The 16,221-nt window shown below is 38.8% G+C and overlaps 2 protein-coding genes across 4 annotated transcripts in view; one reads left to right on the forward strand and one right to left on the reverse strand.

Moving 5' to 3' along the window:
- Window positions 1-16,221, reverse strand: part of scn1laa (sodium channel, voltage-gated, type I-like, alpha) — a 215,081-nt gene that overhangs the window by 18,624 nt on the left and 180,236 nt on the right. Inside the window, exons 2-6 of one of the 3 annotated variants that reach the window (XM_074695400.1) lie at window positions 4,632-4,949; window positions 3,271-3,389; window positions 3,039-3,128; window positions 2,800-2,928; window positions 1,395-1,486 (exon numbers count right to left, since the gene is read on the reverse strand). In XM_074695400.1, the coding sequence (XP_074551501.1) occupies window positions 1,395-1,486; window positions 2,800-2,928; window positions 3,039-3,128; window positions 3,271-3,389; window positions 4,632-4,895 (694 nt within the window). In that variant the 5' untranslated portion in view covers window positions 4,896-4,949. Of the gene's footprint in view, window positions 1-1,394; window positions 1,487-2,799; window positions 2,929-3,038; window positions 3,129-3,270; window positions 3,390-4,631; window positions 4,950-16,221 lie in introns of those variants that run through there. The other 2 variants (XM_074695399.1, XM_074695398.1) reach the window with 2 other exon arrangements.
- Window positions 11,472-15,940, forward strand: slc38a11 (solute carrier family 38 member 11). The gene is made up of 12 exons (XM_074695348.1): window positions 11,472-11,551; window positions 11,648-11,768; window positions 12,418-12,492; window positions 12,577-12,711; window positions 12,916-12,981; window positions 13,075-13,181; window positions 13,259-13,338; window positions 13,957-14,027; window positions 14,930-15,091; window positions 15,172-15,284; window positions 15,460-15,591; window positions 15,677-15,940. The coding sequence occupies exons 1-12, from the start codon at window positions 11,537-11,539 to the stop codon at window positions 15,938-15,940; spliced, it is 1,341 nt and encodes a 446-aa protein (XP_074551449.1). The 5' UTR covers window positions 11,472-11,536.

Genomic DNA, 16,221 nt, shown 5'->3' on the forward strand with positions numbered 1-16,221 from the left:
AAGAAGACATAAAAACAACTAAAGCTGTAAGCAGGGTTGGACGGGTCCTCGCATTCTTGTCAGGTCCCTTCTGCTGGTCTGTCACACCTATTTCCCCTCCACTGTTAGGGTTTAATCCCTTTCTTGCCCTAGTGCTCAAACAGTTGGTACAATGTATTATTTCCTCTGCTTGGTCACATGACCAGCTGCACGGAACTCCTAATCAGTGTGTGACATCATCACAGAACTGCAGCAGAGGGAGGATTCAAATTCGAAAAACTTTAGAAACAAGTCGTCATATAGGCCAGAATATTGACACAATCTGTGTAAAAATATGATATTTTTGTGGGAAATTTTGTCAGGAACCTATTTATGTTATTTCTAAAACTTTACAAGTTTTACTTTTTTGACTAGAGGCCCAAATGCGGAAGCTTGCGCGAGGTGAAGGCTCCAAACCAATTGATTCTAATGGAGGGAGCTGAGAGGGCTTCTTTGAGGTTCATGGACTTCGAGGGTTTGTCATTCAAAAAGCGGGTCCGAAATAACAGCTTCCATAAGAACTTTTGTAGAAAAGGGTCTAGTCTGTCATGTGAGTGATTTTGGAGTCAAAACCACTTATGGTATTTGGGGAGCTAATTTTTGCATGAAGGGTAAAAATGTGGCAAAATCTTATTTGGAAAGCCAAAGTGCCGGCATCCTGTGTGAGGACTTCTTTTTGTGTGTCTCAATGAGACGAACATTTTGACGTTGACGTTGGTTTCATCTCTCTATGACATTCCTAGTGGCCGCTAAGGCCATTTTAGTGTACCTAGGTGGCGCTAGAGAGCAAATCATCGGATGTTGGGGGTCATGTTTGGTATCATACCGAAGTTTTGGCAATCAAGAGGTGTGTGCCAATTTTGGTGAGTTTTTGAGCAAGTTTAGGGGATCAAATTAGAGCTTAAAGACCAGTCAGAATAATAAAGAAACGTAGCCAGAACAATGCTAGCACTTGCTAGAAGGTGCCCTCTTCCTTTGGGCATGCCAATGGGCTTCTTCTTTAACAAGTATTTCACTGCGACTTGGTGTTTTGAGTCCAGATTTGAACATAGTTCTGCTAAAACTTAGTGTGGCACAGAAACTCTATCGTCTCTCCAAACTTTTACTGAAGAACTATAAATCTTTAATCTTGGTGCCTGAAGACTTCTGATTACAGAGGTGTCGCTGAGAATGAGTCACACCTGGTGCCCTGAAACTGATGCATTACAGTTCTGAAAGCTGAAAACTCTGTGACATATTTGCTGTGAAGATGCTGATGGAGGGGCTTAAGGTGCCCAAACATAAGTCATGACAGCTGCAGAGGAGAAAGTGAAGTGAGGAAGGAAGGTTTAGGGGCACCAGGAGGAAGTTAGGAGGGGAAAGGTGAAACTTCTTACCTGGGATAACTGAGATGGCTTTAAAAGCTCTCAACACTCGAAATGTGCGAAGAGCTGAAAAATTTCCCAGGTTTACAAACTCTGTTACATATCTGGAGAGAAAGACAATACAACGGTCTCAGATAATGACTTGTGCACATTCAGCGTAAGCTATATATCATACAGAAGCTCTGGGCAATATATGAGTGATTCTATGATTAGGGGCACATTTCATGTCCATGGGGTATACTTATCAATTTTTCTAAGTATCAATTTCAAGCAATGACCAATTTGTTAGTGGGTCTGATATTTCACTTTTATTTGATACAGAAAGTGAAGAGGCTCCATCATTTATTTAGCAAAAATCACAAATCATGTGTTGAAATTTGCAGTTTTTGCATTGTCCAATTTCTCAAATGTCAAGGTTTGCTCTTCAAAATTAACATTAGAATACATGTTTGTGAATATTATTTTCAGTATTATTTATTCAAAATAATCATTAAAACATGACAAAAGTGTTTTTAAAACTATTTAAACATTTTATGTGGATAAGATAATTCATTTTATGTGTGTCCAAGAAATTAGCGTCAACCATGTTACCAAATGAAAAAAACACTATAAATCAGCAACAGTTTGCTCCAAAGTCACATGGCTTAAATCAGCTGAGGTCCCATCCTTTTTGGTGGGAACCATGAAAAAGTGTGACATGTTTCAGCTCCTCCTCATCAATATTTCATCAAAATAATTGTCTGTACATGGGGCGCATTAACTGTTCATCAACTGTGTTAACATTTTCTGCTGTTCTTACTATAGATGTTAAAAAACAAACTGAAGAAATTTGCAGAAACATGAGGTGATGGAGGTCAGGTGGTGCCAAGTTAAGGTCTGCAGTTAGCACAAGAGCCAGAAAATGAAGAAAATGTCAACCGTGTTACCATCACAAAATGTAGTGTTGTAGAGACAGGTTTGTCCCGTCAGCGGTGTTCCATGCTTTGTTAACCACATTACATGTGATTTTTGTGCCATAATTCTTTTAAATTTTGGTTAAACTGTGATAAAAATGATGAGGGACATTTCTAGGGGGCGTAGTCTTGCATAGAAATGTTAAATAACTCTAAATTCAGTATAAAATGGATTTATGTTGAAAAACTAGTCACAACTTTTGTCCATAACACGGTTGACAAAATTAGACACCAACATTTTTTTGTTACTTAAATATTTAAAAATATATTTGATATATTTGCTTTAGCTTGCTAACTAATGAATTAAGTACATTTCAAGTGTATCATTTGCAATCAAGTAGAATATGAAACCAAAAAAAAGGTCACATATATATTTTTTGTATACCTGAAATGTTCCCCTAATTATAGAACCACTCATATGTAACAACTGCTTAAGTATTATTGAAAATGACAGAAGTATTTACGCCATGACGATGACACTGAAGTCCAACCAGTTCCAGGGATCTCTTAGAAATGTGAACTTCCCTATGCAGAACCCTCGAGCTAAAATTTTAACGAGGGATTCAAAGGTGTACACTGCAGTAAATGTGTACCTGGTGGAAACAAAACACAAATGTTGAACTGAACATCCCTTGCACTGTGAGCTTTTAACTTTGGATTTATATCACCTGTTAGCTAATGTGAATATAAAAAGGAAACGTACTCTACATTCTTTGCCCAGGGTGGCGGCTGACTCAGAGTCATGAATGCACAGTTGGCGAGAATGGTGCACATGATCACCATACTGAACAATGTGCAAGCAGTTGTCAAGGAAGACACTTATCTTATCTTCTAATTCAGCTCCCTGTTCATAATTAACCTTATCTTGGCAATATAAACATTCACCCTCCACAGGTATAACACAGTAAACACAGATTATATTTAGAAAAGGATATGAGTGTACTAAAATCTTCATTGATATTCTTCGTATGAGGTTGAAGGGGCTCAGGAGGTACAAGGCAGGTGCGGCGTTGAAGCGGAATATGAAGTTTCCTTTGTTTAACATTATAAAAGTCTGGAAAGAAAAGATAGATGAGTGTAAAACAGTGTTTTCTGTTACATTCCACCAACGATGGAAATTGGCACTGACAGTGAAATAATAGTTTGATGAATAGACTAATTTTGCTACTGGATACCAAGGGGGCACTTAGTATTGGCCAAGACTCCAGTCAAGGTAATGGAATCTGAATTATAAAGGTTAAAATGGAAACACAAAGAAAGACACACAGCTCTATGAGTTGCAACATTTTTCAGTTATTTGTATGTTTCTTTTTTCTGACGATAATAATTATATTTTTTGAACATCCTCATGGTCCTGTCATCTTAAGCCTGTGAGTATTCACTGTAATGACAAACAATCCTCTATTTTAAGTCAGCTTTTTCTGAGTATTAACATAGTGCATCGATCACTAGTCTTCTACGGTGGCCCTGAGTTGCAAAACATAACAGCAAATCACAAATGTCAATGCAAAATTTCAAAACTCATCAACAAATCACCCAAGACAGCATCTGGTTACAACCCAATGTGTTTTTGTATTTTTTTTTAAATTTGTTTTTCTGTTTTGCTTCTCAGGGCCGCTGTACCTCTCATTCCTCATACATTTGATGTCAATAAAACATTTGCTGTCAGTTTTACTTTTTATGACTAAACACAATTCAAATTGAAATATCTGATGTTATTTTTTTTTTACTTTTTTAAAACCAATCAAAAAAAATCAACAGCCCACTTGAGGTCAAGCAGTTGTAATGAGAAAAAGCACAACAATATCAATGCTACAACATCACAGCCTTTAGTGCAGTTTAAAATATGTATACATTACCATGCACGGGCTACTCTGACATGGTGTTATCTACATTTGTATTTCCAATTGTCAAGCATTTTTATTTATTTATTTATTTTATTACATTTTTTTGTTAATTAATCTATTCAAATATGCAATAGTACATAACTATGCAACTAACTATTTGTTTGCACAACATAATATATAAATGAAAATTTAAGTAGGCCAAATACTGATGAAACAAAGCAAAAGGGCAAAAGAAGTAAATGACATATTCTTGAAGGAATGAGCAGAAGCAAGTGTTGATAGTTGCTTTGTTGGTCTGTATGTTCATGAGTTGCCAGCTTCATCAGGAAAAGACCATCTGCTGCTTTGTTAGTTAACAGTAGTATAACAGATGCAGCAGAATGATGGAATAGTTTTAAGTCCTCTTAAAGTTTTTTTTTTTATCACGGACTACCTTCAGTTTCACCTACTTTCTGATTACAGTAGAAGGGATCCAGGTCTTCCAGCGGTGTCGACACCATGCCTTTGGGAACATCCCCGTACAGAAGGGGGAGTGATTTGCCCGCCTCCAGGTCACGGCTGGGCTTGAGCTCATTGTCATCGTTGCGTTTTTTCTTTTCCCCCTTGGGCTTCTTGGCCTTCTCCTCAGCGATCCGCTTCTCGATGGCTTTCAGGGACTCACGAGTAAAGGGGCGGAAGCTGTTTACACCTGGTGGTTCAAGCAGCTGTGCCATCTTTTCATCCTGCACCCTTTAGAGTGGACAGCTAGCCTCCAACATGGGAAAGGCCTGAGGTGTCAGGAAATAAAAAAGGGTCTTATTAGAGTTCATGTAAAAGCTGAAATCAAGTTATTGAGAGAATTTCTTGCATTATGTTTATACAGTCAGATGAGGAGTGCTTTATAATGAGAGGAGAGGAAGGTGGGTGTGGTGCTGCTCTCAGGAAGTGGCAGCCTGTAATGATCCTAAAGAGGCCTGTCATACACATAAATTCCTGCCAGCTATGGTAAAATTAGACCTCATTATCCACCCCTCTAGACAAAATTAAAATCTGACATGACAATGATCAATTCCAGGTGAGACTCTGGCTCCTCTCCTCCATCCCTCAAAATGAAAAGAGTCCACTTCTGTCTTTAGAGCTTCAGACAGAGCAGTGGGAGGAAGAGATTCATCCTGCTAATAGGCCTGCCTGGTATAATGTGTGAGGCAGACCTATGCTGTATTAAATATGAATGCACCGCAGGCTGCACCGTCTCTCTGGGTGCTCCACCACGGAGAGCTTTTGCCTGATCTGGATGTAATACAGTAATAGAATACTTCCACACGCTGTGACGCTAGAAATCAATCTCGAACAAGCTGGTCAATCGACTGCACACAGCACTGGGTTGAACATGTGAGAAACTTGTGTGACCCTTGCTGACCGGATGGAGTAGAGACATTAAAGAAAACAGGAACTAATTGATCATTTTGCTTTAAGTTGAGTTTTGCGAGTTGTGCATGTTTTTCTTAAAGTTACAAACATTCACACCTGTTTCACACATTTCTCATCTAAAAATAATATTTTTCCACTCGAGTACAATCAGATGAACTCCAATATGTAAACACTGAACTAGAGCTAGCCTCAAGCTAACTTACATCCTCAGCAGGTCCCTAAAACATTTCCTATTGTTAATTCATGTGCCTGTACACTTAGTATCAATCGCTTTATAAGATGAGAGGGGCACGTCTCTTTTTTATGCACACTTTTAGATGATGTCAGTCTGTAGCCGTCAGAAAGAAGCTATAGCCCAGCTCACCAGGGGCTCACTGGAGCTGTGAGATGTCAACATAAAAAGGAAACTTTTACCACCAAATAAAGTAATATCAGGCCATATTTCATACAAAACGTAAAAAAATTGGACAAATATCTGTGGCTGTGCATCATTCTTTAAATATGCATTTACAAATTGGGGTGGGAGACAAAAAAAAAATTGATATATCAGGATTTTTTGTTTGACAATATCAAAATCAGGATTCTTTGTCATTTTTTTTCAAATGCAAATTCTTCATTTCAGTCTTTGTTTATAAACTGGATTGGGAAAAAGTTTCCACTTTTCTCCAGCCGAGGGTGAAATGTTTCTCTCCGTCTCATGTGATGTGCATAGGAAAATATGGCTCTGGGTATAGTCTGTAGACATTATCATCATCATTCATTTTTTTCACATGGTCTGGTGTTAAAAAAGCAAACTGAACATTGCAAAAATCGTAAATATCTTAAAATCACAATTGATATTAAATTGGCACCCAAATAATCGTAATAGACTCCTTTATCAATCCCTCTCTCAAGAAAAAAGCAAAACTTTATTCTCATGACATCAAGAACACGCACTGGCGATAAGATTTTGACCTAGGATGATTTTAAAACAGACTGCCTTCCCTTAGCATAACTGAAGCAACACATGTTAAATAATGTCATAAACAAACACTAGACCTTGATCTGGGGTTAATTTGACAAGGTCAACCTGCAGTCTCTAACCTCTAAAGAGGCATGCATCAATCTGTCGGTCCATTCCCCACTCTTTACACACAGCTTGTGATATGAGCCCACACTTAAAAACTTCAAACAGGCCCACTTTAATTTATCTGCAGCCTGTCAGCATCATGACCTCACGCTGACTAATCTAAAATGGATGCATGCGTTTCCCTTAACTCTCCCTGGAACACAATGTCAACACGTTGGTTTGGTATTTGTTTTTCACCTTGCGTACATACACCAGTGTTCTGATGCTGAAGAGCTTTAAGTGATGACTGACTCCCACCTTGAGCCCCCTGATTCATCTGTAAACGTATTAAACACTAACTCAGTGTCAAACAGAAGCTCAGCTTCAATATACATTACTCATATCAAACTTAATTTCATTGACCTCAGAGTACTTTGAGGTACTTAGATGAGGTTGGAGATGCTATGTGATTGACTGATGTGCATTGCTGCAGATTTCCAGATAAAACCAATGGAATCAATTAAAGCTAAAGCTGCAGTAGGTGTTTTCTGGTATTCTGACAAGAAGAGGAGTATGTCACAAAATCTTTCTGTTATTCTGATGATTAATTAACAACAACAACATGTTTGCCCTGCACAGAAAGGTGGCGCTACACTCTCACCAGGTCTCATTGTCACCAGAGGCTCATTTACAAACACAAATAATCTCTGGAAACAGAATGTGAGCAACAAGCATGAGAAGTAGAGCAGAGCTACTGTTGACACAGCCATAAAATCAGATAACTGATCATTCACCTGAGTATTTTTCAATTTTAACATACCATCATTAGATTGTAAAGTGTGCTTATCTTTAGCTGAACACAAACATTAGTGATTTGATACTAATAATTATGGGGTGTGACTCCATGACTGATAGCTCTATGCAGCTCCTGCAGTGTTCTGCACCAGATTAGCAATTTTGCATGAATGCGAGTTTACACTTCAGATGATGCAAGAAACTGTTCTGAAGGGATGATTTGATGATTTCACAACAAGTCAGTGTTTGGCAGAGGGGACATGATGTTAATTCCTGGGCTTTCCTCTGCCAGACTAAGGGTGTTTTAGTACCAAAATATTCTGCTAGCACAATATGTCAGATTGGCTAGATTCTGGCTTCACTTTTGAGGTCATGGGGCGTCATCCTTTGTTAATTCAGGTTTTGCTCTGTTCACAGTACATGTTAACCTGGAAGCATTAGCATAGCAAGTAGAAGGATACGAAGACATGTTCCAACCATGTGACCATGACTAGTTTCTTTAATACCTGCAGGTCAGTACTTTTTAGTAGCTTTATCTAATGCTGTCTTTAGGCATATAGAGTACAGGTGCCACAAAACAATAGACCTGGACTGCCACAGCAGGCCTCTTTCTATGACAACTTGTTGGTTTAAAGCACAGTTGTATGATAAGGCTTGAATTGACATGTTCTTGCAGCCTAAACTTGCAGTACACATACTCAGAGTAATCACAGGTCAGTATCTGTGGGCTCCTTAGGGACACACAAACACACACTCTCAGATCTAAGTGCTCACTGCTGCCTCTTACAGACTACAGGATCAGGATCAGAGCTTGTTGTCCAGGGCGTTGGCAAAATAGCTTGTGATGAGGGGCTGTTAGCACAAGTCTCAAAATTAAGTTCAGGGGTTTAGAAACAGGTTTCATGCCTCGCTGCACTCTCTGTGTGAATGTGTGTGTGTGTGTGTGTGTGTGTGTGTGTGTGTGTGTGTGTGTGTGTGTGTGTGTGTGTGTGTGTACACATGCTGGATAGTAGGCAAACAACACAGCATAACCTCTAATTGACAGCAATCTAATAATGATGTTGATAGCCCTACAAGCAGGAAGTCATCTAAGATGGAGTGTGGGCTAATAATTGCTGCCTTGCCCATTAACTTGTGTAATATGTTGCAGCCCATAATTTGCACTCTAGTCTTAGTCTATATGAGCTGGAGGAAATCAATCACTTTTTTTCCAGGCAGGCCTCCCAACACTGTTATATCATAAAGAGATGACATTTAAAATAACACAAAAGAACAGCTTATGTTGTTCTTTACAGGCATCATACTTTAAGGGATTTCATAGTTTGATGAAAGCACGAATATTGTTTTAAACACATATTTAAAAACAGAGAATTTTCACTACAGATAAGTAGCTAGATGTCCAGACAGACAGATATTTTCCAGCAAGTTTTAAAGACATTCATTCGTGTTGTTTAAAGAATCAAGCTCTCAGAAGAAATAAAAACACCAAAACACAACTTTGACCGGTTACATTAACTCACCATCAGTTTTCCATCCTCGTCAGGTGACAAAATCCGCAGATGATGAGTTTAAATGTGTAAAAACTGCAGTAATAATTCTCTCTCCGATCGTTCAAAGACTCTGACGCATATCAAGGCGCAGATCTGGTAATTTCCACCGTTTGTAGGAAAAACCCATAGAAGAAGAAGAAGAGAGCGCGTACTTTCATCCACCCCTCCGCGCGGCAGAGTCAGACTACTGTCTGCTGTTTCCGGATGTTCCTGGGTATCAAGTGGGGGCAGAGATGCCAGAATGGCTGTGGAGCTAATATTGTGGTGGACATTTCCGTGCGTAATTGTCGGGAATCCAGATGTTTGCAGTCCGGCGTGTATCAGAAACTAAAAGCTTAAGCCACAAAGTTATGGATCAGATTGTATCCTAAAAGTGTGCGCGTGTGAGTGTGTGTGGGTGTGTTGAACAGAAGGGGGGGGGGGGGTCAGATGGGCAGAGTTTGCAGGGGCCTGAATCAGCCTGTAGTCTGGGCAGGTTTTAAATCATTATAATAATTTTACATGACTGTCTCCAGCTTGTAAAACGCAACGAGGAAATAGGAGAGAAAAATACAAGAAAACAGAGGATTTTTAAGGACAAGGGTCTAGATTTATTTTGTAAAAAGTTTGTTCGGTAACCTGACAGCGAGCGAGGAGGGTAACTGCAAGTTTAACGCCACCTAGTGGATGCACGGACCACAAGCAACGCACAATAACACCAGCGCGTATATTATTAAAATATCTAACATGATGTTTGTGTGTGAAGTACGCATGTTTGTATCAATGTATGTGTATGTTTACATGTATGTATCAGACTCCTATAGAGATACGTGTGTCTATATTGTGTATACATGTGTGCGAGTATGTAAATGCAGCAAAAAGCTGGGAAAACTGATAGTTTAAACCAGGATAAAAATGCATACAATTGGCTGTGATATTAGAATTTTTATTTTAATAACAGTTTTCACATTTTAAACAAAACACTCTGACAATAAAAAGACATTATAGCCTTTTTCGGGTTAAAAACACTTGTTAGATGGAGTATGAAAACTGTTACCGTTAAAGTACCAGTAAAAACTACTAGTACCTAGAACCACAGCGTCAGACTAAGAGATAGTATGCCACTAGAATGGTCTTTGTTTACACTTTCTGCAGCAAAGAGTTGCAATGCATGACACTGATAGAAGAAATATCCCTTATGTTAACACTTCTGCAAAGAGAGCAGATGTACTCCCTGCTCTACAGGAGTCAGGAGAAGCTTTTAGTATTTCCCCACCAACTTAAATGAAACTAAGTGGTGGAGTTGGCTGCAGCACATTTTAAACATTTGCTCTGGTGGCTCCAGTTTTCTTTCTGCACAGTGATTATAGTTGTTACAACCGGGAAACCCACAGGAACCTCTAACCTAATTTCTCCAAATTTCAAAACATTTTCTCACATTTCCAGCTTAAGAAACTTTGCTTTTTTTCCCTCACTGTACAGAATATCTGGACTTCTTTCCATGTTCATAAATCCGCCCCTAAACAAAGAGGCCTTTTCATATTCAGATTCAAAGGGCAATCCTTAAATCCTTTAATTCCTAGGTTCCATGCATGTGTTATGGCATATTTTGCCAACAAGTGTGAAATCACAACCTGTTTCTCTGCAGGAGGTTAAACACGCAGCTGTCTGATGCAAGGTAGGCTATGGGCTTTAAGTTTCACAAATTCATTTTTTTCTTATGTAATTCATTAAGAGGAACTGAATTCAGTGTTTATTAAGTAATTCACTAAGAACAAAATTCAGGATTCATTAATTACTTCTTTTTTTTTTTTACAAGAAGTTGTGTAAGCCCTTATTGTTCTGTCGTTTTCTTCCAATCAGATCTCATTTGTGCACCGGTGGGTTACTCTGGCTGAAACATCTATTTTTTTTACCCATAATACTGTGACATAACCTTGACATGGGGGTGCTTAATTTATTTTATTTCATTTTTAACTTATCATGATTGTTTGCAGTCCTATGCTTCTAAGTTAGAAATAGTAATTTTCAAGTTTTTACTTATTTATTATCCACTTGTTTCTGTAACATAGGCCTTTTATTTCTTCTCCGTAGTAATCCTGTGCCTAACACTCTATTTTGTACACATTACATTGACTTTTTGGTCGCAATTCGCTTGCAAAAGTTGTTCTCTTGTTTGGGTCACACAGAAACAGTTGGTCTTTGCCTCAGTCTGGTATTTGTTGTCGTAAAGAGGTTTTGCCTTTTCTTTATCCTCTGCTTATTAATATTCAGCCCCACTGTATCCTAACACTTCACTGGACCGAATATTAATGTGGCAATAAATAAACCTGCTGAACTCCACGGCCCTGGGAGAAAGGAGGAAACACTCACCTCACCGGACTTACATGTGAGGTTTAGGACTCTGACCAAGCGGGGGCGCTGTTGGCACATTCAAAGGATTTGATGGAGTAATAAGTTTGTAGACTTTGTCCAAACCTCGCCTCATTCAGTCCCACCGCAGATATGTGAGAGTTAAACAAAGGAAAGGTGGACGAAGAGGAAGCAAGTCGGGGACCAGCAGGTGCGCAAGATGGCTCAGGAGGAGGTAGGCCAAGAGTGATGTGATGCGGATCTGATGAGGAGCGAGATTTGCTGTTCTTTAAGTCTTTTTAAGGTACTGCTTTGTGTCTTTGTTTTCCAGCATTACGATGAGGAACAGACACCTTTAGTTACTTCACAAAAGGATGCAGGAAAACCAAGACACACGATGATGTCTGCGTCTTTTAATTTTATTAATTCTATAATAGGATCCGGAATAATAGGTAAATATGTTCTACTTTTTGTTCTGTTATAAAAATGATGCAAATCGCCCAGTTTTCAAATTGAGCTCAGCAAATCGATGAAATTTATAAATTGATTTCCCACTTTTGGTCTAACAAGGACATGCTTTCAGACTATCTAAGCGCTCTCAGTCGTGAAGTCGTGAAGTCGACTTATCATATGACCAGCGCCTGTTGTCCCCATTCACCCCTCTCACTTTCTCAGCCTCAAAACGTCCTGAGTCATTAACAAGATGAACTAAGCTCAGCAACATCTCTAAAGCTTGGAATAATTTCTGGGAAACTTTTTGAGTAAAAAAAAAAGAAAAACACTTGGTTTTTATTTTTCCTCCCTTTTTTTTACATTACAAAATGTTTGGATCGAAATGCATCTCCTTGCAAAGAAAATGAACTAATCTGCAGTGTCCTGTTGAAATACTGAATTTCACAATTCCTTGTTAGATTCATTTGTTTCGTACAGCAATAAGTAGCTCTTATTATTTCAAAGCTTCTTGCAGAGTAATTTTCCAGCATCTAATTCCTTCTGGTAAATGCAGAAAGAAATTCCAACGTGTTGCAACTTTTCCTTAAACCTTTGTTGTAAGTTAAGAATGTGTATCCATTACGCTCACTTTAACATGCTTTTGTACAGGTTTACCATATGCACTGAACCAGGCAGGGCTTCCCTTTGGCCTCATTCTTTTGGTATTTGTTGGCTTTATAACAGGTAAAAACCTAAAGGTGTCTTTACAACAATGTGGATATGAATGATCAAATAAATAAACTGATTATATTTTTCTCCCCGGGGCAGATTATACAATCATCTTACTTATTAAAGGAGGAAACCTCACAGGGACAAACAGCTATCAAGCACTGGTGCAAAGCGCATTTGGTTTCCCTGGATTTCTGATTTTATCTGCTCTGCAGTTCCTTTATCCTTTCATTGGTGAGTTTTTCCAAGTTTGTAAGAGCAAAGTTGGGTATTACGTCACAGTAAAACTCTCACGGTTGCCAATGTTGTCTCACAAATGCTTTAATTCTCCCTGTGTTTTCGTTGTGCTGTGTTTGAGGGAGTTGTGGCTCATTTAGTTTTACACCTTGGGTTTGTAAGAACAATAGAAAGATAGTCCACTTCCATTTTCCTCCTCAGCCATGATAAGCTACAACATCACAACTGGTGATACACTGACCAAAGTATTTCAGCGGATACCTGGAGGTATGCTACTTAACTCCATCTGTGCAGTTCATATGCTAAAGCAGAAACATGTTTAAGTGTCTTATTCATGTGTCCCCATGTGTGGCTTTGCAGTTGGTCCAGGTCACATCCTTGCAGAGCGTCACTTTGTGATCCTGCTATCAACCATTGTGTTCACGCTGCCTCTTTCTCTTTATCGCAATGTGGAGAAGCTTGGGAAGGTAAGTCAGAGTTTCACTTCTTGGCATCCTTCTATGATTTAAAGCTGAGTGTGATATGTTAACACATGTGTCACCAGGTGTCCCTCGTGTCTATGCTCCTGACACTCACCATACTCATCATTACAATCGTCAGAGCAGCTACCTTTGGGCCTCAGATGTAAGAATTTACATTCTGCATGAACAAATTCACACAATGGCACAAACATAGGTATTAGGGATGGGTACCGAATTAGGTACTTGTATAGGTACTGACCAAATTCTGTCAAAAGTACAAGGTACCAATTCATGTAAAATTAAAAGGTACCATGTTTAGGTACCTAAATGCATCCTTGTGACAGTGGAGGAGTTTGCAATTTTCCATGCTGGACATGAACACAGCATTGCAAGGTTTTTTAATGAAGAATAAAAATGTTGAATTGAAAAAAACAAAAAAAAAACAAAAAACAAACAAACAAACAATATATATATATATATATATATATATATATATATATATATATATATATATATATATATATATATATATATATATATATATATATATATATATATATATATATATATATATATATATATCCTGTATTATTTAAAAAATTTGATATTTTTTACCACATTAACACAAAAAAGTACCAGAAATTGGTACTGTTGAGTACCGGTACCAATTGCGAGGTACTGGGTGTCATTACCATTTCGTTCAAAATGTGAAAGGTACCCATCTCTAATAGGTATGTTTCTGTGTTACCTTATAACTGAACATGGATATGTCTCTTCCTAGCGCCCCCACACCAAACGCCTGGGCCTTTGCAAAGTGGAATGCTATCCAGGCTGTTGGTCTCATATCTTTTGGTGAGTTTTTCTGTTTGAGGCGAGCACTGATAATTGGTACAAAACCAAGCCAGCTGTCAAATAGCCTTTGGGAATCTCATTTGCAGAAATAAATTCACATTATTCGAACAACTACCCATGCTTCAACACTCTCAGTTCATCCTGGGGATCAGAACAGCTTCCAGAAACTGAAATGTCAAACATTTCTGATTTGGATTAAATATTTTTCAAATGATTCAAGACTCATTGTGCACATCAGATCCTAAATCACATAATAAGAGGGCTATTGTGGATTGGCAGTTTTGACTGACAAAATGTCAGAGCTGAATGTCTGACATTTTGTTTTGGATTTCTTTCTAACACCTGGTGGTTTAAAATCGATGAAAGCAGCTTTTACTTAAAGTCGTTAGATTAATCCTATTAGAGAGCGGAGGCTGCCAACTTTAATTCACAGACGTTGGCCCATTCAGCATAGAAATGCAATCCAGCTTTACTACACGGAGACTGAGACTATTAATCTAGTTGGCATGCTGTCTAGATATTGTTTAGCCATTGCCAAATCGCTGCTCAATATCTCAGAGTATTTCTGTGGTAATCACGGCCTTAGTGGGGCTGTATATTTTCAGCCTGTGCATGCAGAAGGATTTCTCCAGTCCCTGTTTGGCCTGTAGATATGCTCAGCAAAAAATGAGTCAGATGAAGTGCCTCAAGGATGAGAAGTGAAAATGCTACAAAGAAGTCATTGAGCTGGGGTTGTGGTATGCACTCGAAAAATGTTTTGAACTGAGACAATCTTTGAGATAAATAAGATCTGTTTGCCACAAACAGCGCTCTCCCCCTGCTGGCGAATTTGAGATAAGAGAAAATTATTAATGAGACAGAAAAATATCCAAACTGAACTGTGGTTTGATTTTTCTCTGCAGCTTTTATTTGCCACCACAACAGCTTCCTTATCTACGGCTCTTTGGAGAAACCCACCATGGCTAACTGGTCTAGGGTCACCCACGCCTCCGTAGGCTCTGCGGTTTTATTCAGTGCTGCTTTTGCTGTCGCCGGCTACATCACTTTCACTGGTTACACACAAGGTATCTGTGGCGTAGAACTACATGTTTCCACTTTTCTCACATAAGACACGTCTTTATAATCTCATATTTCCACTTTTCAGGAGACATATTCGAGAACTACTGCAGAGATGATGATCTGGCGACATTCGGCCGCTTCTGTTTTGGCTTCAGCATCATAGCCACATTTCCACTGGAGTGTTTTGTTACTCGAGAGGTACGTGTTCCTGTCTCTGTTTGATGCTCATGAAGCTAAAGTGTTGACAGATCCTGAAGGGTTGGAAAATAAAATGGTTGGTACTTGACACTTAATTTGAGGTGGTGGTTTCACTTTTGTTAGAGATGTGCAGAAAATAAAACATTCATTTTAAGAATCTTGTTTTTCTCCTCAGGTCATAACGAATGTCCTTTGCAGAAGGGATCTCTCAAAAATGGAACATGTGCTCATAACGTCTCTCATAGTTCTGGCTTGTACGTCGCTGTCTTTGCCCTATGACTGTCTGGGAGTTGTTTTGGAGCTCAATGTAAGCCGTCTTAAAACAATCAGACATTTACACTTTTTTTTCCTTAAGTATATGAGCGTTGAATGGTGTTTTATTTCCTCTCCAGGGTGTTCTGAGTGCCACACCTCTGATCTTCATCATCCCGTCTGCCTGTTTCATCAAACTCTCCCCTGGCAGGAAGCTGCAGTGTGAAAACGTGCTGCCTTTCTTTCTGATCATCATGGGATTGTTTGTCATGGTCAGCGGCTTGATCATGATCGGCCTCTACCCTCAAGACTGTTCGCATGGCGCGGAAATGTTCTACTGTCTACCTGAGAACTTCTCTAGCACTGCACCGCCTGCTATAAATGACAATCCACCAAATATTTAATGATCTTGTTTTTGTATCTCTTACACTTTGTGGAAAAACTGATGTTATGCTATTTCATACTGTGTAATGCTGAAGTTTCCATCATATCTCTTGTAAATAAGACTGTGCCTTGATATTTATTGTACTGAGTTATCCTTACTGAGCAGATGGGGATTGGTTGTTCTGCCCCCAGCCGCCAGGTGTCACTGTAGACATGTAGTAATGAACACATTAAAAGGAAGTACAAAACCAACACATATGTTTTTGATAAACTAACATTTAACTCTGATACTTTTTTTTAA

The sequence above is a fragment of the Halichoeres trimaculatus genome, unplaced genomic scaffold (assembly GCF_033239565.1).
Source record: "Halichoeres trimaculatus isolate MK-OKI-2021-1 unplaced genomic scaffold, fHalTri1.1 fHalTri1_scaffold_19, whole genome shotgun sequence".
Lineage (NCBI taxonomy): Eukaryota > Metazoa > Chordata > Actinopteri > Labriformes > Labridae > Halichoeres > Halichoeres trimaculatus.